This window comes from Vanellus vanellus, assembly GCF_965231255.1.
Source record: "Vanellus vanellus genome assembly, chromosome: 8".
NCBI lineage: Eukaryota > Metazoa > Chordata > Aves > Charadriiformes > Charadriidae > Vanellus > Vanellus vanellus.
This window is the reverse complement of record NC_138913.1, coordinates 21,143,875-21,171,113: the sequence shown is the minus strand read 5'-3', so window position 1 is coordinate 21,171,113 and position 27,239 is coordinate 21,143,875. Positions and strand designations below refer to the sequence as shown.

Sequence of the window (27,239 nt, the reverse complement as noted above, 5' to 3'; positions counted from 1 at the left end):
TCTGGTTTTCATGAAACAAGTTTATTTTCCTCCCCCAGCCATTGATGAGCACATGACAACCGTACAGAATAAAAGCTCAACTCCTTAGTTCTGCTCACATTCACTCAACATTTGCTCTAATCAATTATCTTATTTCATGCAATAAGAAAAGAATGAGATTCCTGTTATGCAGCCATAATCAGTTACAGTATGAAGCTGTGTCTGTGGAACATTTCTGATTTTGAAAACTAATCATGTGCTCTGCCATTACATTTCTCTTGTAAACCACTGGGCTTTTACCCAACTTGCTTCTTCCCCCTCCGCCCTCTAAAAATATCGAGGGCACGGTCCGGTCTGAGCTGCCGCATTCTTACCCTGCAGAAGCTGGCCAAATCCCACTGCAAGGAACGTATTTACCCAGGGAAGCCAGGAGCTGCTTTTCTAGTTTATTGGAATATAAAAGCACAAGCGGATGTCCCCCCGCGGAGAAAGACAAAAGAGCAGAGGGTGCTGCGTGTGACAGTGGACGGCGGTAGGAGGATAAAAGCCCCGTCTTCACACAAAGGGCTCGATATTGATCTCTAGGGCAGAGCACGGCATGGTGAGCTCAAACTTGGTGATAACGTCGGGGTGTAGGACTCCAAGTTTCCCAATGCTTTGACCTTTGGCAAAGATCTCGGCACAGCGACCAGGAAAGAAAGCAGAGCCTGTAAAGAAAGTGAGAGAAAAATCAATATTTCTCCGGGCCAAAGAAGTCAATAGGCATTTCTCACGGAGAACAAAGCTCTCAGTATTCAGCCCTTCTCTGTGCGTGAGATGCTAAGAAGGGGCTCTCACTTTCTTGCGTTAACAGTCGTCGTGATTGATAGGGAACGAGGAAACACTTTGAGTTAAAAATAAAATGTGAAGCCCAAAGCGTGGGCGTTTTTCACACTCCAGTTGTTTTGGCTAAGTTACTCCTGTAATAGAAATTAGCACAGATAAGTCAAATCAGAGGGATGCTGAAACGAAGAACTTTCGCAGGCTGGAGGCTATTTAACACCTGAATGTTTCCCACCTTGCTCTGCTTAAGGAAATAAAGCTTGCTGTCACCTAAGGGGTAAGTAGGCATGTCACGCCCGATTACATGTCACATAATTAGAAACAACCTGCATTCCTCATCTGGAGAAGAGCTTTTAAGCAGTTTCATATACACTGTAGAACTGTGGCACAATGAACAACCCAACGGAGGTTATCTGTGTGTGGTGGCTACACCAGCGGTACGTTCAAGCTTGTCTATAGCAGCTACGCTCGCATTTTTTTGCTCTCTGTCCTGAGGCGAGTGGCATTTCGATCTGATGGCCCTTCAAAAGACAAAAGGACACCAAACCAGCCAGCTGCTCCTCCCGCCACCTCCTTCACAAGGAGCGAGCGTGTGGAAGCAAGGCACGGTATGCAGGACCTCCAGTGAGGAGTGCTGCAGACGATGCTGTGAACTCAAAGGGGGAAAGGGGAGAGGATGAAACAAGGCCACGGAATCCTACAGACAGACCCTCCTGCAGAAAGCCGCCTCCGCCCTGTTTTTAATGGTAGTGCCCCTGCAGAGAGGGAAGGGCTCTTTACTAGATTGCCGCTCAGACGTTACCCAGGCCAGCAGGGACAGCCTCGGGGCCCAGTCAGCTCCCTGCCCTCAGCCTTTGCTGTGCGTCTTCTTCTCGATAACCCCAAATCCAAGAAGGCGTCTCCTACAAGAAGAGCTGGGTATTGGGCGGGGGTGAGGTTGCGTCAGCGCGGATGAGAAACGTCCCTGCTCTGCTTGCTTGTGTGCCGCCGTGAAGACAGCAGCCGAGGAGCTGCTCCCAGTCCCGCTCCCTGCTTGCTACCGGCACAGCGCTCAGCCCGTCAGCATCCTCCCAGCCCTGCACCATCCTCTGCATCCTGCAAAAGACTGCAAGAATTTCCTAACGGCAACTTACTTTCTGGTTGCTCCAAATGCTATTGAAGGTTCAGGGTCAGCCCAGGACATTTTACTGCCTTTACAAGTAGCTATTTAAAGAAGGCAATAAAGGGCCAAATTAACCTCAAACCTCAGGAACGTCTTCACGACACTCTGATCGCTAGTGGTCAAGCCCAGAGATACAGTCTGGGTTAGTTCCCTAACGGAAATAGTTGATTCGAGAAGTGTCTCCTGTGAGGTCTGTAGTCATAACTTGCAGCTACAAGAATAAGAACTGCAATTAGGTCTTTTTCTTGTCCAACTTGCTGCAAGTGCAAATTAACTTAAACGTGGACTTCAATGTTGGCTGCCTTGTGAAATCCGACGGCAGCAGTAAATGATCACAGTAACATTACGTAAAGGCCGTTTTAAAAAACATTCAGAACCAGTATCTTTTAAATCATCCGGTTCCAGTCTCCGCCGCAGGCGCGAATCAACTACTTACACTGGACATCCGAAAGCGAAAGGATCTAGCCCCCGGGTGTTACTGGCGCGTGACTCTAGCCAAGCAGACACTTGCCACTGCCAAGCTGCACTATTCAAAACAAGTGTTAAAATAAAACTCGGTGAAACAAATTTAGAGAAGAAACAAATGCCACACGTGCAGATCACTCTGCAGATTGTGAGTGGAAACATAACCTAAAAATAAAGTCCCCTTGTAGTTAGTGGTAAAGGCTTTCCTATTTGCGAATAAAGCTGGTATTGTACCCCTGATGGGAGCAGCACACAGTGACGTTCTTTCAGAAACTTGACTGTAAGCTTACGCTGGCACAAGAGCAAGAACCAAGCAGAAGTTAATGATGTTGGCATGGTACCCCACTATGAAATTATAGGAAAAAAGAGCTTTGGCAATACGGTTAGTTAAAAAGCCGTGAGTCTGACTTGTCCTTCTGAGCTGCCTTGTGTGCAGCCTTGGGAAAGTTACTTTATCTTCTTACACATCTAGACCCAATTATATTATGAGACTTAACCGTTTTTAAACTTGTTTTGGACATCTGGATGGGGTCTAAAATAATACTGCACTCAGTCAATCTATCAAAGGCAGTTTCCAAGATCTGGGCTGCTTCCCATCGCGTGAAACAATTTTATGTTTTCAGGCGCAGGGAATGCTCTGCCACCCGGGCATCACCAGCTGTCGCTCTCCCAGGCAGAAGTTAGGCAGAAGGTGGACAGGCGGCGGGGTCTTGAAGCCCTACCCAACCCTCACATCCACCGCTGCTGATCCTTCCCTACAAGGTTAACTTCAGTAGAAGTTTTCTTGCATTTAACTAAATAATGTGCATTTGCGATAGATTTTGAAAACTGATGGCAATTCATGACATTATATCAGAAACTATGAAGTGGCTTAATTATGGCGTAAAGTGAAGTGTTATGTTAGCTAGAATCTTAACACCGACAAAATTTATCTTCTTGCCATGAGCTTACAGCACAGCTCCATATCACAAGTGAACCCCATCAGTGAATCACCACCGCCAAAAGGGAGCTGGTGGCTCTCCACCTGGGGAGGGGAGGGGAGGGGAGAGGAGAGTGGCACAAGCTGTTGATTTGGCTGAAGCCTTTGCCATGAAGCCATACGTTCAGCGTGGCGCTGAATACACTGCCCCGGGCTATGCATTAGGCATTCAGCCGCATTTTCTGTCTCATATGCAGCAACCAACGCTGGACCACGACGTTATTTACTTTACCCTGTGCTTCCTTGCAGTGAAGAGGTAAGTATATAATTAAGATCAAGTGGGTACACTTAGCTCCCCTTCAGCTCCCCTCTCCATTTCCAGTCGAGCTAACCCTGGGACGCTGGCTACTTCACGGCGCGCTCGCGAGCGTGCCCGGCGCTTTGCAGGCATGGCACTTGCCGGGTATTATGCCGCGACTGGAAGAGATCAGACAATAAGCAAATAAAAACGCAAGAACCTGTTAAAAGCTTTAGGGTCCCCATCCGTCCAGCTAACGCTTGGCTCTCGCCCCAAAGAAACGTGAGCTGAGGAATAGGTTGACAGAGAGTTTATGAAGTCTGGTTAATAATGAAACTATTATGATGATAATTGGCTGCACGACAGAATGCTTCAAAGTATATTCCTGCCTGCCAAAAGGGCCTCCCGACCACATCCCACAGATGGGGGATCCAAGGTCTTCCTCATCTCAGCGACTCTCCCGTTGCCCGCATACGTGGTAAGGGAAGGGAGTTGGCTCACGCCTGCGCCTGGGCGCTGTTGGTCCACCTGCCTCTGCTAGGGCACCAGAATTTGGAGCAAATGTAAATTTCAGATAAAAAAAAAATCAGATGCTGAAAGGGAAGCACATTAAAAAAAGACCAAACTCAGAAGAAACATGCAAAAATCTGAGTAGAAGGGGGGGGGGGGAAGAGAAACTAGCATTTGCAGCCGGGGGGAGTGCTTTGACTGGGGGACCAGCCAGGAGTAGAAAAGGAGACTTGGCCCAGAGGAGCCCCCCTGTGCTGAGGACAAGCCACGGGTTGCAGGAGGACCTGACCGACCCACAGAGCAGGACAGCTAACCTGAGAATGCTTCAAAATGACCAGGAAACGAAGGTAAATAATTTTTTTACCTGGTTTGTGTGTTTCTTGTGTTATTGAGTAAGTAGTAATGGTAGTTCAGACTTCTAGCAAAGCTTGTGTTATGGACTGGATTTTCACGTCAACTCACGAAGCGTAAAACTCTAGACTGAGAGCCCAGCCTGTATGAAAGACATGTACCTACACTGCTTGTATGTATGGAGAGCAGCAAAAAATGCACAGACTGTTATTTCCTTTGAGTGAATAGCACCGTGAGCTAAGCGTAGTGCTCTTCAGCTTCAGGAAAGTCTTGTTGCCAAAAGGAGTCTAAAGGGCACCTGCCCAGAAAAGCAAGTGGTAGTGACCTCCAACTTTGGAGCAGGAGCTCAAAGCTGACAATAGTGTTTGCCCTATGTATGTCCTCTGTATGTAACATCATCGAGAATTGCATGGTTGTGAAGAGCATGGTCTTCCTGGAGAAAGCCCTCCCTAGTCAGTAGTCACCAAAGTGCACCTGGAGGCACTGTTACCAGTAAGTGTGCTAGGATGGGACTGCCTTTGCTGCTGGTGCAATGGTATCGAAAGGCTGCTCTGGTAGTCTGGTTGGTTGTGCCACTGAGTACATAGACAGCCAAAACTAATTTAAAAATCTCAATTTACTATACCGTCCACCCTAAGGATAATAAATTTATCGCTCTTGATACAGTTAATCCTTTCCGCTCTGCACACGAATAGTACTTCACAAACTTCACCTTGAAATGTAGTCGGAGATGGTATTGTCCTTGCTGATAGAGACCTATACAATGGCAGAGGAAGCCAGAAGGTCTGGCAATGGAAATCCACCTCTTAATATGTCAACATTATAATTGGTAGTTAGGAGAAGGGGTGGGGTGAAACACAATATGCGTTCCTAAAGAAGAGATGCCAAAGCCAGTCGTGTCTTATGCTGACATACTACACGCAAGCAAAAGACAAAAGCTACTTCTCGTGGCTGCAAGTAAGAATTTAATTTCCAATGTTCAGTGATGTAGAAGTAATACCTTTAATTAAAGCTTCTGTAGCATGTCCTCAAAATCTGTAATTGCCTCTCTGTATTCAGGCAACAGGGCCACTTTGATTGCTTTGGGGTAATTCTTTGGCCAATAATCCAATCGAGCATGTAGTCTTTAGCACGTTTTCTGGCTAATTGACCCTCAAAGAGCTCAGAGTTCCCTGCACTCTTTGTTGTCAAACACCTTGCACAGTTTCTTTTCTCTGCCTTACTCTCCCTCCTTTTCAAAAAGAAATAGATTAAAGTAGTATTACAGGCCTACAGTTGCACTAAGCCTTCAAACCCACTCGTTTGGTCCTTTAATTTGAAGGAACATCGGAAGCTGAAGCTTAAGAAGGTAATAGAGCAGAGCTCATCTGGCCTCCAAAGGCTTTCATCTTAATTCTCCATCCCTTAGTCGTTCCGGCTGCCCTTTCGCTACCTCATCCTGACTCGCCAGGTGAAGTATTTTACCTGCGCTGCATTGGATGGAATTTGGTTTTGTGAGGCTAGTGGTCGTTTTTCCTCTTCAGGATCAGGTTCTTCACGCTTTCCATTAATTCCTTCTTTTGGCAGATACACTCAAATGCAAAGTTACAGGACGCTATCAGACCAGTCAGTATTTTAAAAGGCAACTCCTTTTTCTCGCCCGTGTACGCAGTGCAGTCAGGCTCCCAGAACCTTATGCAATGCAACGCCAACTGCAAAATCCTGTCTTGTCATGAGATGATACACCTTCAGCCAATTTTTCAAATCACAGGTATCTCCAGTCTTGCATGATTTTTGGAACAAACTGAGAGACCGATTGCTCTTAAATTGCACGCTGTCAGCAATTCTTCCCCCATATATTCTCACGTGCAGAAAAAACATACTTTGGGATCAGTGGGATATTTATTAACTTTAGTTTCCCGATTTGTAACTCCTGACTAGAGCCGCGCCAGAACAACCTCCACTCCCCAGATCACACCTAAGCGTAATGACACATCAGGAAACTCAAATCAGTACGATCAAATCTAAGGCGAGTGCCTTAGATTTATCCCCCCCCACCCCCCCAATAATTAATACTTGAAAAGATGACAGAAGAAATATCTGTATGATATGAATGAATATCTCCTCTGTCTAAAGGACATCTTTCATTCTGATATCTTCCTAAGTTTTTTTGAAAGCCTCCACATAGAGGGCATAGCAGGAGAGGGTAACGGGACAGTCAATTATTTACCTGGACTGGTACACTGGATATCCAAAAATAGAGTTGGCTATTAGAGTCCTTGTGCAGTCAAAGGCTAGGGAACATGGAGAATCATCCACAAATGGGAAGTGGTTCAGATAATTAATCTTTTCATGTTACAACTAAGTCAGTGGCTGTATTTTTACTAACTTGTATCTTGGGGAGGATGTGAGGAAAAACTGATTCTTCTATCTCATAAAAACCCTCGTGTAGAACTCTACAACGGAATATATTCTATTCTGTATTTGACTATATTTAAGACTATTTAGGGATCAACGATACTGTTTTACAAATACAAACTTAGAGTACGCTGTGAGCAGTGTGGAAAGAATCGTAGTATTGCCTGGGTCCAGAGTCAGCTGTTGTTAGTCATGTTAAAGTGTGCCGCAGCGATGCGCTGGGGACTGGCGTAGCTGGCAGTCGCTTTCCTTCGTTTGCCTCGAGACCAGAGACCAACACAGACTTTTGGGCTAGACTTATTCTTCACTCTTGCTGTAGAGCACCCCGGGAGCTTTAACAGAGAATGTTTGGTGCTGCTGGATGTCAGCAAGTGGTTCAAGACTGTAACGGGTCCAGAGGTCCTCTTTATTCGCTTGTGCTATTCTCATGATTACAGCAGCGTCAGCCCCTTAAGATTACTTGGGTAAAAATCACTGTGTTCCTGCCTCTCCTAATGGAAGGTAATATTGGGGTGGATGCTGAGGCTAAGGAAAGCGGACGTTCTGGGTCACTGATCTGGGTGACAGGATTTCACATAGTCAGTGCTGGAGTACCAGGGTGGTCGCTTAAATAATGCGTACAGAAAACCTGAAGTAGGAAGCCTAGAAAGAAATCTCTCAAATTTCATGTATTTTTCTAGAAATCAGTATTTGTGTATAAAGCTCAATAAATTAGTATTTGTGTGGCAGTTGTGAGAAAGAGCAATTCTACACTGGAGTTTAGCTGCACTGTAGAGTTACCATTCCATAGCTAATCTTTGCTTTTAGGCCAGTTTTATCTGATTTATCTGAAATCTTATACTTCGTCCTGCCTGAAAGTCACAAACTGAAGTTGATATTGTGTCACAGCTATTTATAAAACTAGAGAATTCCTAATCCCAAATAAATCTTTTTTTTTTTTTTAAAGATGCCTTGCTGTTTCACTTTAGAGAACACAAAGCTTTGAATATTAAAAAAAAAACTTAATTTCTTTCTGTTCCCTGACTGTTTTTTATCCCTCTTTAAATATCTAAAGGAATAATTAATCTGTCAGAAACTAGGAAACGATAAGCCATATTCTTTATGGTAAGGGTACAACATACTCTATGTGTGCACAGTAAGGCAGCAGATTTTAGCTTTTAGGCTCTGCCTTCATACAAGCATTAGGGAATAACAAGAACCGGCACGAAGTCGGTCTGCAGGTCTACTTTAATATGTCATATTTAGTTTGCACGTTGTTTATTCACTTCATGCCCTAGACCAAGCCGTCCTCCCCTCCCAATGACTTGACATTACTTGCCGAGACAAATAACAGCCACCTGATGTTACGCTTTCACAGCTACCACATTTCATGCCTTTTAGTAAATCACTGGACAAACTAGCATGGAATAATACATAATTAAGCGATGGATCTCAACAGTCGCTGGCACTGTTAATCACTTAGCTTTAGCAACTACGATCTGTGTTGCAAAGCAGTGCCTTGTGGCTGAAGCACACGGCTGCACCCCAAGGAGCAGAAATGCGTGAACCGGCCGGGCGTGAGCCAGCTCGGCACCGGGAGCGATACTGGGTCTGCAACAAGGAGGGCTATTCTGCTTCTGGCCCCAAACAAGGAGGGTCTGTGCCCAGCACGTGTAGCGGGTCGAGGCTGCACTAGCTCGGCATTGCTTTGCCGTCCGCTGTTTCCTACTACATACGCCACAAGCAAAGATGAAAGGTAAAGTCAGTTCCTCCACTGTCGGCAAGAGAAATACTAATCTTAAGACCCTGCGTTCGTGTCGATCCAAAAGTTTGAGCCAAAATCTTGCAAATTCCTGCTTAAAATTTTACTGCGTTAGTTACATGTTAGAAAATGTCTGTAAGACTAAATTTGAAGTACTGCCCCTCTGCCTCCGTAGTGCGGTCCAAATATCAAAGCAGATCAGAGAACCGCTTAACTACGAGCGATAAATTCAACATGCTCACAATTGCTAACGTTAATATGAATATAGTAGTGAAAATGAAGGCTTACAGGCACTGAGTTGGCCTCCAGCCCCAGCCAGCTGTGCGGCTGCAACGAGAATGGAAGGATGAAGCTGCGGCAGCAGTGCAGTGCAGCACCTGGCCAGACCCGCACCCTGACCCGCACCCCTCTGATCACCGCCCCCTTCTCTCTTCTAGAGAAGACCGTGTAACATGGAAAATACAGTTCATGATTAAGAAATAATTTTCTATTTCAAAATGTAAGAGGACAGGAAAAATGGAAGTGACCTAATTGTGTATCGTATAGCGTAAACTATGCAGACATTTAAAATTCTTGATGCAAGGAAGATTTTTATCTGTTAGACTTGTTATGATGTATGAAAAAAGATAGCTGCCTTTGCAGGGGGCAAAAAGAACTAAAGAATTAAAGCCTGAAGAGGCCTTCCCAGTAAAGGAGCAGCAGGAGAGCAAAGACTTAATGTCAGGGAGACGAAATGAACACCTTGAGCTCAGGAACACGAATGCCGATGTTTTAGATGGTTCTGGGAGTTGACAGAAACTGGTAGAAAATGAAAAGTCTACCTGTCGGGAGAAATGCTGCTACTTCTCGGAGCATCCCTAATCTGTCAGAATAAAATGTGGTGGGAAGAAAACCATAGTAATCTTCACTAGCTAGCACTTGCAAAAAGAGGAAGAGAAGACAGCTTGTGTCTCTTCACAAGTTGACTTGGCACCCCTCCCCCAAATGGTTTTGCAGTTACCATGGTTTTGTTTTTGTTTTTTTTTCCCCTCCCACTATTATACTATAGGAAACATACTTCTAAATGAGTCAATTCAAAGGAATCTCTTCTGAAATAACATTCTGAATTTGAAAAACAAATATTTTCTTTGTTCTCCTCTTGAATTTCTTAATTTCTGGGGGTGGAGGGGAAGCGTGTTGAACGTAATTTGGTGATGAAAGTTTAAAAGACACAGAAGTCTAAAACTGTCAAACCTTTTATTATCCTATGCAGTGCTAAAATGATGTACTTTTCCTCTACCTGATACACTTCTTTTGTGTTTGTTTTTTTTTATTTTGGGGGGGGGGGGGGGGGGTGATAAGGTTTGTGCAAACAGGTGATATTTGAAGGATATTGGGAAGGAACATTCAAAAGTTTCCAGACGAGGAGAGGAAATGACCGTAAGAATGAAAAAAGCCCTCCTCAAACTCACTTCTGATAGCGCTTTTCTTTTTTTTTTCAATATAATAAAGATCAATTGTATGACACAAAGCGAATGAAACGGAACTTATTTCCAGAAACAAACTATGTGTTTTGCCACAAACTGTCTCAGTGTTGCTTGCCGTAACTGCATCACTCGGAACAGCACAACACCTCTGAGATGTCCAGTGGTACAGTGTGCTGTCAAATTTTGATAAATCAGGTTTATCTGGAGAAACTCCAGACGTTGTAGACTCCCACTTTGGCTAATTAAGTAACGTAAGCAGCTCACCTGGTTCATGTCTTTGCCAGGTGTTCCTTGGGTGTTAAAAAGGCTACAGCCAAATTTGAGGCATCAACACCGGTGTGGGAAAATACTTGGAAAGACAGAAATGGCCTAAGTTTGTAGGGGTTTAGTTCCTATAAATCTGAAGTCCTGTATTTACAGGAAGGAAATAAAGATCAGAAATAAAAGACGATTAAAGGGACATTAAGAGTGCAGCCACACCCTTTTTATTAGATAATTTAATTCTGAGTTGTTAGAACAGTAGTTCTTCACATAACTAAGCTCCCTTGATCCTGCAGGGAAAATTGCTCAAGAGGAAAGGATGAGAAATTAATTAGAAATTAATTAGATCTCAAAGTAGGGGCCAATAGTGGAAAAGCCACAAGAGCTAGTGACAAACATGTAATTTTGTAAAATGACTTATAATTAAGCCATTGTAATGATCAGTGCTGGAACTCTTGAAACCACTTGCAGAATTAGGGTAATACATTCCAAAGTATTAAATCAGTCAGATTTAAAAAAAAAAAAAACCCTGTCCTTACCTCTTAGTGTTGTTAATTCATGAAGCTGACTATGGTGGGGGTGGGTGGAACTAAACAGAAAAATAGGAGTGGGAGAGCTTCAAGGACAATTTATTTGATAAACGAGCAGTACTAGTTTCACAACAAAAACCGCAAAGATTTTTGGCTAAAACCATATCCATATTTAGGGCTGAAGTGCAAGCGGCTAAAAGTCAGAAAAGCTACTTGCAGACAAAAATGAGAGAAATAAATTGCGCATCATAAAATGTGATTAGTGACAGCGGCTGAAAATTCATCAAGGAAACTGAATAAATTAGGAAAGATTAATGACCGACAGAAATAAAGACAGCGTTAGAAAGAATGTTAAGGATAGTGGAAACAAATTGTAGGTAAAGATACTTTCGTCTGCTAAAAAGACTGGTTCAACTTTTCATGTGAGACAGAAATGTGTAAATTTTTAAGAAATATTTATTTTCATCTGGGGGGAAAAAAGGGTATTCTTGAACATAATAAGGTATCTTCCAGTCCACTGAAAAAAATGGAGAGTATGTTTGGTTATATCTACCGGGACTAGGATGTTTCTGAGATGTCAGGAGTCTTGGTGCAATTCTCAAAGCAAGTATCTGCTGCTGCTAACTGAGCAACAATACCGGGAATTCTGTAGTACTAGAAGAATGTTAATGTGGTGTCAGTATTCCAAGGTGGATGATCAAGATTGATCCTGGGTGAGAAAAACAATTATTTGGGAATTGGCAAATGTGAAATTCAGAGAGGACTTGAATACAGGCGATATGTTTTTATTGAAAATGGATGTTGTCAGATCTGGTTATAGACTTCCAAATTACAAGTTTGGTAGATAAATGAAATTACAAGGATGCAATAGCACCTATAGAGTATCTATTTTTGAATGCCAATTAAATGAGTTAAGAACCGACTGATATCTTCTAGTATGTCACAAAGGATATTTGGAGGCTTGGTAGTAAAATTGGCACACTTCCTTTAGTTATCTGTGAGTAAACACACAATTATTGCCTTGTTCATGGATGTCACTGGTTGCCAAGACAGGTAACGGAAAGGCTAGGATCGCCATTAAGAGCAATTCCTTAAAATAAAACAGGTATTGATAATGCCAAGTTCAACGCGGGTACTAAACTTCTGCGTGTATTAGTCTCCCGATTTAAACTGATGCCCAGAGGTAGATGCTGGGGTTCAGTTCTATACGTGTAATTCGGAATTAGTCCCAGACTTCCCTCGTCTTGTGAATTGAGGTTAACTTTAAAAGAAGATTTAGACCATGGTTTGTTGTATAATTATTCTTATAAAAGCAAATATTTATGGATGTCCTTAGTTATGGAGATAACTATTACACCTCTAATTTCACAGCTAAGCCTTACTAAATGAGAAGCTATTACTATGATTTACTGTGGAATCAAAATTTTCTACACTTTACCACACCTTTCATTTAATTAAATAAGGGCAGTAAAAAGAAGGGAGTGCGATTTCTCCTTTTATTTTTTTTTTTGAAAGACAACTGTCAATTACTGAAGGAAGCAAGACTTAGTATGCATTTATTAAGTACACACTTATGTTGAACAGAAATGATTACCCTAAAAGAGCAAATGGCAAAACATTTACTTAAAAAATAAATAATCCAAGCCTTAGCTGAAATTCACAAGGATCAACAATGTACAAAAAAATAGCTTGTGTCACAAGCTCAGTCTATTCAGAGATTGTTTGTTTTCACATGAACTAATGCGATTTCATCAAATATCAATTTTACCGTGGAAGGCAGTGGGGCAGACAGTGAAGCAGTACCAATGCGCGGATTTACCATTAACACTTTCCGTGAACCTGTCAAACGGCTTCATTTTCATAAAATATGACTATTGTTTTCCCTTTTCAAACAGTTTGTGCCCGATTAACTTCCATTTGCAAAGTACAGAGACCCTCAGAAGGTACTGCAAAACTAGGGCTTCTTTCCTTAAACAGGGGACAGTCATTCTAAATGTTATAATGTCAGCGAGGATAATTATACCTTACACTTAGCACCACTCCTTTGAAGACTGCGATACAGAATCCACTGTCAGTACTTACTGAGCCCTTTTCATTCTTTTTAGCCTAAGTAACACTTTACTGTGGACCCAAATCCCATAATTAACATCACCTCCTGTGATCATGGTCCTGAATTCTGCAAGAACATAGTCATCTCGGGTGGTCATCTAGAAGCACAAGATGACCAAAGTGTTGCAGAAGACATACCTGTTCCTGCAGAGATTAAAACTTGAAATTAAGAATACCTTCTAATATAATTACCAGAATGCCTCTGGCTTTCAATTCAAGGGAACTGAAACCAATGAAAGTGCACTCAAAAATAAAAATCAAAATTTTAAACAATAAAAATATGGGTAGGAAGAGCCCACAAATTTGGTAGTGTACTGTCAGGTAATTTTATTTAATAAAATTATTTATTTTGTTTACTTCCTAATCATACACACCCATACTGATCTTTACATTTTATTAATGGTATGGAACTGGCTAAAATTTCCAAGAGTTTTACGGATTTTTTTTTTTTTATTATGGAGCACATACAAATTTGAGGATAGATGCAATAACTGTACCCTCTTCAATCTATGTTTCATTATGGATGCCTATGCTATAAAACACAGGAGAAAAAAAAAACCCAAAATGCTTTTCTAGGCCAGTAATTGTAGGATTCACTAACGTATCAAAAAATCCATTCTGTGTATTTTACAACCATGGGTAGCATTTAAGAATTCTGTCTTTAAAACTTTATAATTTTGTATGTTTAGTGGTAATAAGAAAAAAAAAAAAAGGTTCCATTAGTAACTTTAAGAAACTGAAAAGCATTGCGTGCCAAATGTATGCCGAAATCCTTAAATTCAGTCACTCAAACCCCTCTGTTCCTTAAGGCTGCTCTAAACAGCTCTTCTCCATTTATTACCTAGCTCAGATTACACCAAAGCGTAGTGCAAAGGCCAGGGGAACATCACAATTTCACCCGTATTTTCTAGCATCTGTACTTTTTGTCACAGGTGTTGCTATAAAGGCAAAAAGGCTCTGACCTTAAGGTCAAATCACAGGGCACTTAGGTGTTGGTAGAACAGAAGGAGCTTAAATAACCATGATTTGCACAGATGGACCAAACAGGACTCGGTACAGGCATTTCATTTTTCAAAGTGAATTTGGGAAAGAGACAAATATATGCCCAATACATCTCTCTCTATTCATTGTTGCTTGTTTAAAACAACCCCCCCCCCCCCCCGTATTATTTTCCAACAATCACTGGAACTATTTTAATCAGTTACACAAGGAATAATAATAATAAAAAAGGATGAAACCCTTTACACTGTGTTGCTTACTAGTCTCAAGTTTTGCTTAAAATCACATACAGAAAAAGTATCTAGGATCTTTCTAAATCACAGTCATAGGATAAACCCATTTCTCACTGTACAAATTTTAATTTTGCACAGGCAATAAAAGAAAAAGCATGCTCCATTAAGATGCATCTAAAAACCCATACCATGTGTAATGTCCTGGTTTAAAGCTTCTGAAGTAACTTGCACTGTTCTTCTGAATTATCTCAGTATGCTGCAGTCTCTTAAGATGTTACAGGATATCTTTTTTTTTTTTTTTTTCCCCACTAAGCAATTGACCTTACTCCATCATCTGCTGACATTTGCTCTCTCGCACATGCTTAATTGACAGATTGCAAAGCAAGTTAAAAAAAAAAACCAAACCACAACAAAACAAAACAAACACCCCAAACAGCAAAAACCCAAACAAACAACACAATCCCCCAAACTACTTTGACTTCCAACCATCTCTGCAGTCAAGGTCTGTTAAGTAAGTTGGTGCAGTGACACTGCATTCACTATGGCACTAGAGTATCTGCCATCTGCATTGTTACCAAGGTTAAATTCCAATGTCAGGAGAACTGCAGGGAATCTACATGCCATCCCAGGAGAGCTTCTGAATCACTGGTGAGACAGAAAGTAGTGGGCTTTTGGGGCTTTTTTTTTTTTTTTTGTCTATAGCCAAAAGCCACAAACTGTTTGTAATATATTGCATATGACAAGGCATAATCCATCCTTTACACTAAATGCATTGTGGAGGAATGTCATGGGAATGCGGGGATTTGGAATGGGCATTACAAGTCCCACAGTATCAGGAATACTAAGCAGCACTAGCGGCTAGAGATAATTTCTTCACTGTGCTAGGATTATTTTTTGAGATCTCTTCCAGTTTCTTGGAGCTAGCCCATACATCATTGAAATGCTCCGGTACTGAATATAAAACGCTTGCAAATATTTTCAGTACTAAAGCAAACTCTTGATATGGCTATTCAAAAACAAGCTGCAGAAGAGTTTTGAAAAGGAATCTAACAGCTTGGTTTGCCTTCAATGACAGCTGAGTACTGAGCTCCTAGAGACTCTTCTAACCTCCCCCAGACCCCCTCCCAAATAAGAAGCTTTGCGATTACCTGTTCTGTGCTTGGTAGAACTAGAACAAAAAGTACAGTTGTTTAAACATTCCTCTGGTCAACCTGGGAATCTTATTAACAATATTCTAATAAACCCTCTGAAAGTCTGCCTAAGTAATACTGAGCAAAATACTACTTTGTCAAAAAACAGGAGGGGGAAAAAGCTTCCATGTGACACAAATCTGCATTAAAGTGCTAGGAGACCACTTAGTTGAAGCGTTACGTTTGGCATCTTGGCAGCACGCTGCAAAACAGGGAGACATCTAACAATTTTTCATTAAAGTTCTATGAATAGGCAAGCTCGGTCAGGCTGTCAGGGATTCTCTGTCAGTGCCGCTTGTTCCAGAACGTGCAGAATGGAGGCACTTCTTCAAGCTGAGTCAGTTTGAGTCTCCTCTCTCTGAACACCAATGCCTGACGTGTAAGTAGAATCGTAGCTGCTATCCCTGCAGTCTTGCTTTTCTATACTGTATTTACTACACTGTTATTTTAGGTAGCAGAATAGATGAGTTGCTGATGTTGCTCTCTTGCATCAACCTACGCTCTCTCAATGAAGTAATGGGGTCAACCTGCTTCCTTTCTCTTTTACATGCATACGCACATACACAGAGGAGATTTTGCACTTCAGGAGGTTATTTTTAATTCATGGGCAGCTCGCCCCGTGTGGAGAAGGAAGGGGGCTGTTATACAACTACTCCTCTAAGCAGCAGGTTCAGTCTCAAAGACAGCAGGTCTTTGAATAAGAGATATATAAGGCATATATCTTCATATGAATATATAAATTAAAGGTACGTAAGAATAAAAGCTATAGATCAAGCTATGAACTAAAAGATCAGGTGTAAGAAGTTGTCTTTTTGAGGCTCTGTTAGCCAAAGAGAATACAGTGGGTATCTGGCACATTCGTCAATTCAGTGAATTCCTACCTACCCTTGCAATCAGCGGATTAATTCATTATAAACAGTCCATGAAGCTCATGGCATACACTTTACTATAAGTCTCCTTAAAAGGCTCTCAACTTGCAATTTGTATAAAACTCCTCAGAATAGCTCACAGAAAGACAGCGATCCCATCTGACAATCAGTGAATGCAGTTAATGCCTTTTCACTTACACTGCAGTGTGACAGCATATCTAATAATATTAACTCTTAGTGCCCACTGCTGAGAACAGCCAAAAATTCACCTCAGACTGTAGGGGAACACTTAAGCTCCAGAACAACCTCAGCTGTACGTTGCGGGTCTGTCTTCCTTACCTTCAGTCGCCTTGATCGTGTAGCCGTTCTCTTCATTTGGTGGTACTTCAAGAAGCTGCATGACCCTGTCCAGCAAACCATGGATAATCTCAAACCCAGGGCTCTTGTTGTAATAAACTGCGCAGAAATGCCTGTAGTTTCTTGCACCTACATCTGAAGAAGAAGGAAACAATTACGTTATCCGGGAAACTTTATCACGCTTTCAACCTCGTCTTCTGCATCAGTGTTCTTCTGCTGGACTGTGAGGCGCTTGTGGCTGAAAGGAGAAATGAGTATGTAGAATGGCGTCTCTGACACACCTGTAGTATCATCTGAGGAAATAATGGGATTTATTTAATCCCCTGGACTCTCAGAAATGTAAAGAAAGATTTAAAGTACCCTGTGCCTTGGGCAGAAAAGGGGGTTGTTAAATACAAGTATCTTCTACATGGTGACAGTTACCAAGCGTGTAGTTAAGAGTTAAAAGACATTAAAAACAGACTGGCCAGAATGCAAATACTCCGTAAGCACCAAGAAATGTGATGGTGGTGGGAAAACTAAGTATTTATAGAACTCAGCCGCAGAATACCTACCAGTACAAAACAACTAGCCCACAACTTGAAATGAGTAATAATGTTAGCATGGTGACTTATGACAAGATCTAAATTCACACAGGTTTCCAGATCACAACTGATGTTTTTCATGATCATCTTGGACATCCCTGAAACCAAGTGACTGTGAAAAACGTGCCACGCTTCACTAACCAAGACTGTCTCCCACTTTGGACAATGCCTTAATTCAAAACCCTGCCGCCTCCCTGCTCTACGTTTTCTTACATTACTGATTTCATCAAAATAGTTACTTGTTTTTTTAAACTTTCAAAATGAGCATGTAGTAGTATGTCGTTACACTTGTATCTTTGGGCTACACCGTTGCAATACACTCTCTCCAGGACTGCTGTGGCCTACTTCAAAGCTTTACTCACTGTGGGTTTCAACGTTTTCGCTTTTAGAGAGGAACCATCTAGAAACAGGATAACAAGTCTATTGTCACAGCTGCCAATTAGTAGCAGTAAAATTCAAAGTACTGATTAATGTAGTGAATGTGTTCATTGCCTTCGGGTCTTTACCTTCTCAAGGTTAAAGGGCAAGTGTGTTCAGCAAGGTTGGCGTATACAAGGGCAAAGTTTGCTGAAACCAGGGAAGGACTCTTAATGTGACTGTCCTCTCCTTCTGGACATTCATATGCTTTGAAAGCACCTTAAGTCTATACATTGCATTTCAGTTTGGACCAGACCTGCACTTCTGAAGGAGATCTCCGGATCATCCCCACTTACTGTGCTTCCGTTCACACTGTAAAGCAACCCTGTGGCACATAAACCAGACTCCTTTCAGTTGCAATTCAGCAGGACAGGTGTTGCAGAAGGGCACCTAAGTAGCTTCAACCCCTGAAGGGCATTCAGCAGGCACAATCGGACTAGAGCTAGACAAAAGGACATCCAGCATGGACTGCGAGTCATCAGCTGATCTCTTGGACTGCACCGCTTTGTAATATTGACGTATAGCGCAATGAGTTACAGCCAGATTTTCATGCATCAATTTCTTCCCTTTCTAGAGAGTCCTCTGGCTTCTGTAGTCTCCTAGTGGCTCATGTCTAGATGGACATTCTCATCTTTCTCTTCCACTTAACAGTGATGAGATATAGGGAGGAAATGCATTTACTGACAGCAATTTCATTCCCTTAAAAAAAAAAAAATCCTTCTGATCTATAAATACTCGTAATATTTCAGGAGAAAGTGGGAATAAGAACTTTTTCAGTAATGAAGGAATGAAGAATGAACGAGTGAAAAGAGCAAGTTTGTCTGGTCTGCAAGTGAAGGTAGGGCAGCATCCATGTCGCATAGTTGCATGCGTAGGGCTTTCCTATTTCTTTCCAGAAATTACTCAAAAGAAAGGCACATGAAATCTGCTATACGCCAGGGTGAATTATGTTCTTTACAAAGTCAAGCTGTGTTCACACAGAGTAGGTCAGGACTTCTGGTCATGAAACATCTTGGCTGGACTTAGTGTTCCTAGAAACAAAGCCACTGCGCTGCATTCTGCTCATAGGAAGAGTGTGGTTAAAGACCCCTGTACAGTTAGTGACTTCATGGGAGTTATAGCTGCACCTCTGGTCTGAATTGTATTTCCATGTAGTTCTGGATGCACGTGTCAGAACTGAGCATCTCAGATGGTTCTTTTCTACAGGCATCAGTTGTTTGCTGCTGAATTCAGTTCAAGAAACAGGGGACATCAAAAGCCAAGCTCAAAACAAGAAAAGGAGTGGGTTCTTCAGCCAGCATAGAGTTAAGTAGTGAAACTTTTTCCCCACAGGATTTTGTGGATGCTAGATGTTCACATGGCTCTGAGGAGGCAGAGGAAGTTCATGTGAGTTAAGTCTATTACTGGTTACTACAGACCAAGAACCGCATTTGAGTCAGGAAGTCCCTGAGCTGCTCCTGGCCAGAGAACAGGGGAGCACTCTGGAAGTATTCTATACGCCTACCTGCTCTCCCGCTTTTCCCTTGACGACCACTTTTGGCTGCTGTTACAGACAGGTTATTTGGCTAAACGAGCCCTTGGTCTGACCCACCATAGCTGATCTTTGTGCTTGAGGTACAGTGAGCTTCTATACAAGCAGAAACTCTAGCACTCGTTGAGTGTCCCCTGAACTGTTAATACCTACCACATAAGAAACTAGAGATTTTTTTTTTTTTTTAAATTAGATTTACCTCTTGTTTATTTGCTCCAACTAACCATTTAGTAACAAAGAAAATCTGTCAAAAACTAAACAGGAAAACATTTACCAAGTGACCAGAAATACACGGATTAAAAAGGACTGCAAAAGACAGGAGCAAGAGCCTGCACAGAGGACGAAAGCACAGCCTTTTTGAGCCAAAAGTCATTCAACACGCCTAGGGCAGCAACTTGGCAATACAGCTGCAAGTTCTCTCAACAGTCACTGAAAGCTGAACTTACTGTGGCAGTAAGGCTGCGTTTTGTCACTCGGGATCTTTCTCCTGTCGTTACAATAATTTGCAGTGTTAAATCATGCTGGAGAATCCCATCCCGAAGTTAAAATGGCAACACAGAAAAGCAGAAGCTACAGAGAAAACATCAGTAAGTGTAACATCTGATTTCTGGTCTGGGCACGCTGGCTGTTCAGTGCCATCATTATCTATCCGTTTGCCAGCTCTGCTAAGATACCGATCAGTAATAGAATGGTGGGTAACTTATTTTCATGTTGTACTGAACAATAGAAAAGAAGAAAAAGTTTTTCCCTTCCTTAAGCCAGAACGCTCTTCGGGCTAGACAGTCAGTAGAATGATTTCCTTTTTTTCTGTGAGTCGTCGTGCTAGCAGCATTTGTGACAACTACCTGAATTTTAATTTCGTTATTATTCAGATAGTCAATGGTGTCTTCAGATCGCTATTCTTAACGAAAGCATCAGAAATAAACATACGCAACGATTTTTATACCTCATGTTTTCAACTGTAGAAATCTTTGGTAAAGGAAAGGATGTTTTTTTTTCAAGCATTCCAAAAAGACGTGTTATAAAACTTACTCCTTTAAGGAGTTACATTACAACACAAGAAGTTCATTCACTACAGGCGATAGGAAGAAAAAAAGAAAGTATTAGGAACTGTAGGCAAAAAGCTGGCGGATGTTAGAAATGCTTCAGTTCTTTATAACTCACTTAAGAGATCTCTTGTGTCATGCCATGAAACAATTCTATTTTTTTAAATGAGCCTGCCAAGTATGTCAACCTAAATTATATATATATATATATTTCTGAGACTTCAAAGCACTTCCTGGGGATGCTGTTGAAAAACAATCCAAAGGATGGGCAGCTGGTTAGGAATATGTGAGCCAAAAGAGTGCAGAGGAAGATAAAGCGGTGTTGTATGCTGCCCCCTTCCAAATTAGAGATGCTTCAGAAAAACCACTTGGTGATCTGAAAGGGGGCACCTGCTCGTTTAAACTTGTGTTCAGCCTCGCAAAAATGCCGAACTAGTTGCTGCGCGTAACTAACGCTTCCAGTCAGTTTGGAAAAATGCGTCAAAATGTAGCAGCAGCTGTACTCACAAATGATGTAAATTGTGCTAAATGTGCGCTACCATAAGCTCGCCAGATTCCCCAAGATCACCGCTCAGAGGTGATTTTCCAATGGATTCATTTCTTCAGTTGCGGTTAGGGAGAGAGAGGGTATTCTCTGTTAGGACGGGTGGTGCGAAGCGATGATTTATATGCTGAACTAGTGTTAACTATCCTACCAGAAGGGACCATCTAGTGTTACAAGCGAACCGCGCAAATACTGCGTAACGTATTCAAAATCAGCACATCTCCCCCTGCCTTGAGAAGAAACATTTCTGCTCAGATTTGGTTTCATTTAGTTATATTAAATCTGTCACACGTTTTGCTAATTTAGTATGTCAAACCTTTCTGCCAGATATGCCTGAAGAGAAATATGCTCAGTTCACCTTGGTAAGCAGGAGTTCTGTGGAAGAAGGTATTTTATTAAAAACCAGTGTGTTTAAAAGAGCTAGGTTCATTCACACATGAATGACTACAAGATGCCATTTCAAATACAGTTAATGTCAGTACTCTTCTGACCCATACTTTTTAAATTATTAATTGGAAATTCTGCATGCCAAAATCATGAAATAATAAAATTAAATTAGTCAGTCTGATGACATAACCTTCTGCGGGAAATCTCATTCCATATGTGAGAGGACAACCCCACATTTTTCAATGTTTGCAGAGTTAGTAGTTATTTCTTTCTCCCCTCCCCTTTCATACCGTTTATTAGCCAAGTTTAATTTTGGAAGAAAGTTTGGGAAAGGCAATAGTTATTCTAAACGCAGCATTAAAAACTATTTCAGATACTGTGCACAGTCTGCAAGTGCTCGACCCGTGAGAGGGCTGCCCAAGAGCAGAGGGTACAAAGCTGCTGCCTCAGAAGTCTTTATCTTTCATCTGCTGCAAGGATTCCCATCAAAATGAAGTACGCTACAAAATCAGTCTTAAAAATAAAAAAAATTAAGCAGCCATCTGCATAAATTAAAGCTTCCAAGAGCTACAGTTAACACACACAAAGCAAAATTAACAATTTAGCTTGCAAATTTTATAAGCCAGAATAAATGCGTTCCTTAGTCCAAGATAAATAGCCCCACTCTTGGTTCTGAAGAATGCTGATGCTATTCTGCCATCTGTACCAAGGTTCTTGCATTCTAGCTAACTGCGTGCCCAACAAGGAATGAGCTGCTCCACCATACTGTCTGTATTTAATAAAAAAAAAGTCTACATTGTTTGCTATAACCGCTTATTTTGCTTGGCAAGGCTTTTTTTTTTCTTAAAAAAAAAAAGTAATCTACAAATTAAATGCATCACGAAAGCAATTTACTTGCCATTTTGTTTATGCCTTATATAAATCTTTGTTTTGCAGATCCCAGATACCTTAAACACAACCACTAAAATCTGAAACCAGATAATGAAACAGAATGATTTCTGCTGCTGAATTTAAAGTAACGTCAGCCTTTTTCACTGAGAGGCAAAACTTTATTCAACGTTGTAACTCAGTGTACATACGTTTTCTCCTGCAAGTTGTAGGCAAGCTGTGCCTCCTTTTCCCCAATATACCATGTAAAAAGAAATGAAACAGTAAATTTTAGAAAAACGTTTGTTAACATTTTGAAAATCCATTTTTACAGTTCACTTTACTGAGATATATTTTTCCAGATAAAAAAGATAGTTTGAAATTTTGATCCTGTCCAGTGAAACCAGGTCAAAGAGGCCCCATCACACAGGGGAGGTTTCACTGAAGCTTTTGAAAAGTGAACTAGCTGCTTTGGCTGTTTCACGTAAAACAATTAAAGTTACAGAACAATTCAAAGGCAGCCACGCTTCCTTAGCATAGTTGGATGAAGTGGAAAGATAAGGAAAATCTTTTTATAGATGAGAGGGGAAATTTTATACTGCCGAGCTTTTCACTTATTTATACATTTTTATACCCAGACTTGCTCCATTCTTTACCCTCTATCTGTGCTGCAAATCTAATTCTTCATTTTGGTTGTCAGTTTTCCAGAAGGTAGTTTTGGAGAACAAATACAAGCAATCCTGTTTAAAGAGCACTGAAAGATGGAAAAGGGATTCATGCGGAGACACACTGACCCAAATATTTTCTTCCGAGTTACAGCTCTCCAGAACAGAATCAGTCTGCGAGTACAACCCGCTATTCACAGGCTGGAGACATACTGCTTTTCCGATGGCACAGCGCTGCACATCTTTGAGACTGCAGCAGTTTAAACGGGTTCTAGTACTGTAATAGCAGCACGCCTTCAATATTTTATACTTTCCAAGGTTTGTGCCGCTTGAAAGCATTACCAGCAGGGAGTTTCTCTCGCGAGCTACAGCCCTGAGAAGAATGCAAAGGAGCGCTAGATTAACAGCGAGTAAAAATGGGTGCATCGACATATGCAATTTAGAGCGGGTTCTTGTTTGGCGCAAAATTGTCTTGGGGTTATCCTTGGAGTCTGGCGGTATTCTTGACAGACTTTAATTGATATTTTGATGCCTAAAAATATTTACGAGGTACCCACTTGCACTTCTGAGAATCGTATCTCTAGCCACTCTAAGATCTAGCCTGTTAGGCTAGCCTCTTAACTCTCGCGTGTAAATTAAAAAACAGAACGTAATATGTAGTGATTATCATCTTTTTAAAGAAATACAGATCTACTTACTATTACCCTTTAGTATGCAAACGCATGTTTCCATTATCGAAGATTTTAAGGAACCTTCTCTTACCTCTATTAGGATCTTTTACTACGATGTCAGAAATCTCGAAGAGTTTCAGAGGCAAGGGCATCTTTCGGTTAGCGGCAATAGTTTTCAGCAGCCCGGGAAGGAGGGTTGTACGTGCCACCTGCAGGACAAACGTGGTTGCTGCAAGTGAAAAACCTTGCAAAACAGCTGTTAGATTTTTCCAATTTTTTGTTTTGCTCACTTGTAACAAGAGTTTAAAAGTAGTCAGGTGCAAATACTGCACTAATCTCTTTGAGCATCTTTGTTTTAGAATTATTAAACCTGAAAATGTACGTTCTCTGCACTTTGCTTTATACTGTATTTTCTGAAAGAGCGTATGTGGGACCTTAAGAATAGGTATTGTTTCACAGATGCTTGAGCTGCAGCGCAGGGCAGAAAAACAAACAGTACAGAAAGAAGTGCAAAAAAAATCCCATAAATTTCATCTCACTTATGCAAAAGGTAAATACTAAGTGTTATTTTGGAAACATTAAATGTGATCTGAATATTATCTTGATACCTCCTGATATCAATAAATGGTACAGGTGGAACATAAGTAGCAGAAATGGATATATTCAGATTGCAGTTGTGGACAACCTGAAATACACAGAAAACGTACGCAAAGAACCAAGGCAGGAGGCAATCATATTAATGTTCTTACAGATATATTTACACATATTTCCTGTGTTTTCCATTCAAATACTTCCTTAGAAGTGCACCGTTATTTTTTTTTTCCAAACTGGAAGAGTCTGACTCAAAAAAAACGAATGAAAAAAAGATGGGGGTGACTGTCTGGTGCTTGACTGCAGGTAGAAAGTTACCATGTGCTCAGCCATAGTTATTTTGTATCATCGGGCATGCAGCATTTCTATTTATCCTACTTTTCCTAACCAATGAAGAGTTCCAGCTGCACGCTCAGCTGGAAAAGGGTCCCTGGCATCATCCGGCCCTTGTCTTGATGGCAGAGAACAGGGGTTGGGGGGAAAAGCCATCCTGAGAATCCCATCACAGTTAACATCTAAAGCTGAAAGTTTACAGTGCATCACAGAGAATGTATATACTTAAAAAGAGTGTATATACTTAAAAAGCAGTACAGAATTTAAAAAAAATATATTTTTTTTTTTTAAAGAAGAGTATTAACAGCTAATAATTTTTTAAAAAGCCCACCAAATTTCCTATCCAGAGCTCAGGAGGCTTAGATTGCCAGGTCCAGTAGTTCCATTTATATTGAATGGCTTTTCTAAATGCGCGAGTTGATCAGTCAGCTGGGATTCTTCTATAATAAGACAGCTCAATTTTGCCACATGCTGTCATGCGCAGCGTGGTATTTTACTTTATTGAAACGCTAATAGTATTTCACACCAAATAAGGTATTTCTCAGTGAAGGAGTAACAGAAAATGACTGCTAGCAAGTTTAGCGCATCCTCTTTAATGCAGGAAAAGTAGCTCTATAGTTTATAAATTTAATGTCCCATTGGTTCCTTTCTTTCCTCTTTAAATATAGAATCTGTGACAACGTTGCTGTCAAAATCTGACCTGAATTCTCTCACCTGAAATTCTGCAGTCTTGGGGTTTGCTATGCGCACTGCTTTCGTTGCAGAGATATCCATGCCAAGTTTATCTGCAATGTCTTCTTGAGAACACTGAGAGGAAAAGACAAAGCCCACCAAGGTCAAGTGGTCAGACAGACAGACAGACAGGAAGTCAATGAAATTTGATCTCAAGAACAAACAATGCAATTGTAGTACTTCTTCTGAGGCCCCATAATATATGCTGTCATGTGCAACACCCACTCATAATAAAAATTAATCCCTAGTCTAAGTAGGCAAACTGGTTTATCTACAAATGTTCATTACTAACCAAAATAAAGCGAGTTTAAAAAAAAAATATAAAAAAAAAAGGCAAGCGTTTAGGCTTCTGTTGCGGATTGCTGTCATCTGTTTTCAAAACAGAGGCTCAGATTCTTCCCCCTGACTTGCAGTGGGCAAAGTATTTTATTCTGAAAGTAGCACTTGTGAAGGGAATGGTACGCGAGCTGTCTCACAAAGAAAACAATCCCTTGGGGGCTACTTAGAAAAAGTAAAGTACTGTCTATGAAAAACGGGTCATATGGCCAAGCCTTCAATCTTCATAGCTGCATAGGATTCTCATAGTTCATTGTTGTTGTTTTATTTATTTTTTTTTCGAGTTGGGGTATTTTTAAAGCCCTTATTCTCAAGGTGTATTTTTAAGCCAGTCAGCGCAGCTGTAAAGCAATACACGTGCACTTTATCAGGCTCAGACGGTATCTGGGCACATACAGCAACAGATGCTACTGGTAAGATCCACACTACAGATTTCTAGAATTTATAGCTTTATTAATGTATTAAAGAAACCAATAGCAGACTAGGCATGTAATTGAGGATTTGCTAGTAGTGTACTGCAGTCTCCCAGAAGTGTTCCCTTTGCACTGGCAGCACTCCGAAAAGCAGATACACCAAATGTGAGGAAAACGAGCAGATGATACCATCTGAAAAAGCGGATTATTGACTGAAAAAAAAATAAAAATCTTAAATGAATGCTGACCTTAGGAGGAGAAAACTGTGTTAAACAGTTTTCAGATGTGTATCTAAACTACAGTATGTTACTGTGATTTAACTAAATACATTTTGGCTAAATCGGAGCTCCCCACAGAAAGCAATGTTATTGTGTATAATTATAATTTGGGGCCCAAACCAAGAAACAGATTGTATGCACAAAGACATAAGCAGTGTTTGTCATGTAACACTATGCTACAGCATGTTGTAGCATAAATGATATTCGTCATAGTCATAGGCCTCACATCGAGGTTTTCATAAAGTGTTGGTGACGCAGCAGACTGCGGGTTTCATCGTGCCACAGCAGAAATACAAATATGTAATGTGATAACATGATAGACTGTGTGACCTTACAAAATTCTGCTGTTGCAGTTCATAAAGGTTCTCAGTAATAGCGATGTAATATATTCAGCGTTTTAAAGTGTATTACCTATTCAGTGCTGAAAAAAAAAATATATTTATTAATGAATAAGGAAAAGCTATAAAAGCTTGATCATGTTGTACATACTATTTCCCCAATATGGTACTATCACAGGTAGTCTGAATGGCTTTGTCAAACACTACCGCTGCAGGAAGTAATACTAGTTATTGTCCTGGTTACTTATATGAGTTAATAACAAAATATTAAAACTGGAATATATTTTTCAGACTTCAGGATTAGTCCAAATTTTGCTTTTGAAGCTCCATGAAATCGGAAGGTGTTAAAATTTTATTCAATCCATTTGGACTAACAACTTTGGTTGCAATACCTGAAGTGTTTTAGGAGCAATGCCTGGAAGTGTTTTAGGAGCCTGCATCACTGTATCTTAAAATCTTTGAGTGGGTTATCAAAAAAACAATCTGTGATCAGATAACCGTCTCTTGAAAGGTTGTGTACTTTCAGGGACGTATACTTCTGGCCATCTAGTAGGTTTTAAGTTCAGGAAAAGGTTGAGAGATTCCACAGAGGTTTTAATAGAATATGTGATGGTAGCTCCCCATATGCTAAAATGTCCACAAACTGCACTTCAAGGCATAGGCTTTGAGGAGATCTTGCAACAGAAAGGATTTTCTAAAATGTGTAGGCTATTTTCAATAGCTGACTATGCCAATCTCCACATATGGACAGTTACCCTATACATTTGGAGGACATGGGGGTGGACTTAACTTTTTTTTTTTTTTTTTTTAAAGTAGATCAGGTTCTCTGATCCCGTTCACAACTATGG

At 41.0% G+C, this 27,239-nt stretch overlaps 1 protein-coding gene across 1 annotated transcript in view; it reads right to left on the bottom strand.

Annotated features, from left to right (window-relative positions):
• FARSB (phenylalanyl-tRNA synthetase subunit beta) overlaps positions 1-27,239 on the bottom strand; it is a 40,934-nt gene continuing 13,695 nt past the window's right edge. Inside the window, exons 14-17 of the mRNA XM_082486834.1 lie at positions 25,009-25,101; positions 23,462-23,579; positions 16,641-16,793; positions 1-686 (exon numbers count right to left, since the gene is read on the bottom strand). Of these exons, the coding sequence (XP_082342960.1) occupies positions 535-686; positions 16,641-16,793; positions 23,462-23,579; positions 25,009-25,101 (516 nt within the window). The 3' untranslated portion in view covers positions 1-534. The remainder of the gene's footprint in view (positions 687-16,640; positions 16,794-23,461; positions 23,580-25,008; positions 25,102-27,239) is intronic.